The following is a 3,511-nucleotide window of genomic DNA, read 5'->3' on the forward strand; positions in this document are numbered from 1 at the left end:
AAAAAAAAAAAAAAGAATAATCAGCTATAGAATGAGAGAAAATATTTTCTCCTGTAGAGAGCCAGCAGTGAATAGATTCAAGATAGCAGAAAAAGCAATTGTTGGTATATAATGGGGACTTAAGCACTGGAGGAATTCCTTTATGGTACATAAAAATGAACAATAGTATTAAAATTACTTTCACTTTTAAATATTCACTATCTCTAGCAAAATGCAGCTCTACACGCTAACAGGCAGAACAGCAAGCATGCTTTTAGTATATTCACAGTACCAACTTTCAGCAAGGAAAGAAGGTCAGGAAAAGAAAATACACTTTCCTTGTCTGTGCTTCGAAGTCCAAGAAGAACAGTCATACTATTTCATCAGATGTATTACCAATAGTGTGTATTATTACACTCTGAAAATGCATCATCTACTTATCTCTATCACAGCATTGAATATTTGTTCTCTAGATTACTCTCAGTAACTCTACTAGGAAGTATGCTTATGCTTTGTGTAAGACCAAAAGCCCAAATCAAATAGATGAAGAGGAAAAGGTGTGCAAGATATTAGAAGAACAGCAGAAAGGCTTATTGTGTATTGCTGTATCACACTTCTTGTTTTCTAAAGGATACAGAGGTACAGTTAATGAACTTTGCAATTTGAAAGAAAACAATTGCTACATCATCTCACCTAAACCAATTTTATAATAGGGATACATTCTAAAAGTCTCTTCTCTTTGAAGTGATAAAGTTGACTGCAACATGAATGTTTGATTGACTCATTCTTTAAAATTAGTTGAAAACTGAGACTCTAGTCTTTTAGAATTAGTAGAGAATAATTACCTGATATCCATTAAGATCAGTATAGAATCTATTTTGACTGTTTATGTCAGATGAAATTCTCATTGCAAGCTCACGATTATATTCTCCTCTGATATCCACAATATTGGAAACCTCAAGAGACTGGCCTTCCAAACCTAAATGAAAAAAGACACTTTTCAAGAACTTAAAATTTTTAAAACCCAGGTATAAGAATTCCAGTGATCACAGAATATGATACAGTTTTCCCCTACTATTTTTCCTTTCATGTCTAAACAGGCATTTTAAGTCAGGTCAGTTATGTACCACATGATACAGAAATGTTTCTAATTCAGTACTCATTAAATAGTCAGTGTGAAACTTTGAACAGAAACAGAACTTAATAATTAGAATATTCATGACAAGAATCAGTGGAGATTATAATAAATCAATAGAAAATGCCATGCAACTTTCTTTTCACAACATGTTCACAACAAAATTCCTACACTCTTAAGCACACAGAGGTTAGTACAGTCTCTTTCTTCCTACATATATAATTTTCCAGTACAGATGGCAGTTTTATTTGAGAATATGAATGTTCCTCAGATAGGTCTTCTCTTTACAAATTCTTAAATACCCTGAAATTTTCAAGAATGGAATGCTGAAAGTATCTGCATCTTTCAGTTTTTATGTTCCATGTGTAAAATATAGTCAGGTTTTTGATTTTGTTAGCTGAGATGAGAAGGGTATTAAAATCTGTATTTGTTTCCTCATTTTTCTTTTTTAAAGTCTGAACTTCACCTTCATTAGTACCAGCAGCTGTTAAAAACCTAATATTTATCAATGGTGATTATATCACAGTACTAACTGAAAAGTATTTGGTTTTAGTTAAATCTATTTTCCCAAGCCTAGTGTGTGCAAGGTGGATCCATGTGTTCCACTCTTTGCCTTTAATCATGGCTTTTCCAAATATTTTGCAATAAAACCATGCGGACAATGAACAAGGATACAAGATTTCAGTTTACAATTTTAAAATGAATATAGCATGAATTACAGTCAGTTCTTCCGTATTTCATAATTTGAGCTACTGTGAAAATACAATTATGGAACGTAATAAAACATAAGTAGCCTGATGAAAAAAATAACAAAATTGCACTAATATCAACCACAGACACTAATGGAAAGAAAATAAACCATTTAAATTTAAACTTAGAACTTCTGTCAAATCAGATTAGCCAATTGCTCAGGCTTTGCACCCGTTTCCAAGTAGGTAATTATAATAGGAGTACCATGTCTATTTAAAAAGAAAATGAAGCTTACACACAAGCACATGTGTATATTTCTATCCGCTTGCTTTTTTACTTTATATATGTACTGAGATTCAAGATACCTTCCTTAAATAAAGTAATACGATATAAAGAGCTTTCCTTACAAAGCCAATAAAACCAACCTCACTACAACAATGATGTAAAGTCAAAAGGCCATTTCATATGAAGAAATCCACATTAAAAACACACAACAAAAGTATAGTGAAACTGTATTTAAAAAGTTGTGATCTTTCCTTGTAGCAGCTGGAAATATAGTACAGGACTTCAATACAATGACTGGATAGGTAATGATGTAATTACTGGAAACAGTGTTACAAATCACAAATTGCCAAAAAAAACCCATAACTAATTAGTGAACTCTAGATGAGGGAAAAACTTAGGCATTAGAAAATGGCTAGCAAGATTTCCATTGACAACTCGTTTCTTGTGAACTGTGAAAGTGTAACAATTCTAGCAGGTACCTAACAGATAAAAGAAAAAGGAATATTATAAAGAAATATTATTCCAAAACAACCTCATTCAACACACGAGAGATTCATTCAAATGTTTTCTCTCCCCTTTACTACCTTAAACAACCTTCTTATGCAGTTTTCCTTCTTGCTTGACAGTTTTGTTTACTGAAATCCACATATCAAAATAACTTCCTTCAAGCATTTTCAGCAACTCAGTACATTTAGACTAGCGGGTCTTCATCCCCTGACCCTTTTTACATATTGATCACGTAAAATTATCTTGTGTAAACATTTTTCTTCAGAATTTTCAACAAATTACAATGTAAAATCTTGGACTGTATTCATAAGGGAGGTGGTCTAGAGTTTGATCTAGAATTACTTCGCTATTAATGTTGGTCTCAGATAAGTTGCCATTCTTTGTGATTTTAGAGAAGACACTGTACCTATGCCAGTAAGTCTAAAGCTATGAAGAAAATTAATATTTTTTTTTAATTTTTAATCATACCAAAATATATTGTACAATTTTTCCTTTTCATAACTTATAAGTATCTATTCTCAAATGGCCCAACAAAGATTTGGAATGCTCTATTGATAATCTACACTGTAAGATTTTCTAATACTGAGAGTCTCCAAGAAATCTTTATGTTTAAGCATGTTAGTTTAATGGCTAGGAAAAGGCTCACAAAAAGATCATATTCATTGCGCTGTACCAGGCCAGAAGTTTTTGTAACAGGCCAAAAGTTTTATTCACACACAAGACCAGAGTGTTGAAAAACAACCAAAGAAAATTCAGTGAGAGAGATCGAGTTTACAGCTCTTACCCTGGACATTATAGAGTCGCATGGTATGTGTCACATGGTGGAAAAAACATACAACTTCTGAGAAAATTCTTCCTCGAGCAACTCTTACAGTAGGTGGATCTGTAAAAATATAAGGCTAAAAAAAAAACCAA

General features: G+C 32.4%; 1 protein-coding gene across 1 annotated transcript in view; it reads right to left on the bottom strand.

Moving 5' to 3' along the window:
• The window catches only part of MAN2A1 (mannosidase alpha class 2A member 1), a 66,373-nt gene that overhangs the window by 29,080 nt on the left and 33,782 nt on the right, over positions 1-3,511 (bottom strand). Inside the window, exons 5-6 of the mRNA XM_019610221.1 lie at positions 3,381-3,495; positions 825-958 (exon numbers count right to left, since the gene is read on the bottom strand). Coding sequence (XP_019465766.1) covers positions 825-958; positions 3,381-3,495 — 249 coding nt within the window. The remainder of the gene's footprint in view (positions 1-824; positions 959-3,380; positions 3,496-3,511) is intronic.

This window comes from Meleagris gallopavo, chromosome Z (assembly GCF_000146605.3).
Source record: "Meleagris gallopavo isolate NT-WF06-2002-E0010 breed Aviagen turkey brand Nicholas breeding stock chromosome Z, Turkey_5.1, whole genome shotgun sequence".
NCBI classification, from domain to species: domain Eukaryota; kingdom Metazoa; phylum Chordata; class Aves; order Galliformes; family Phasianidae; genus Meleagris; species Meleagris gallopavo.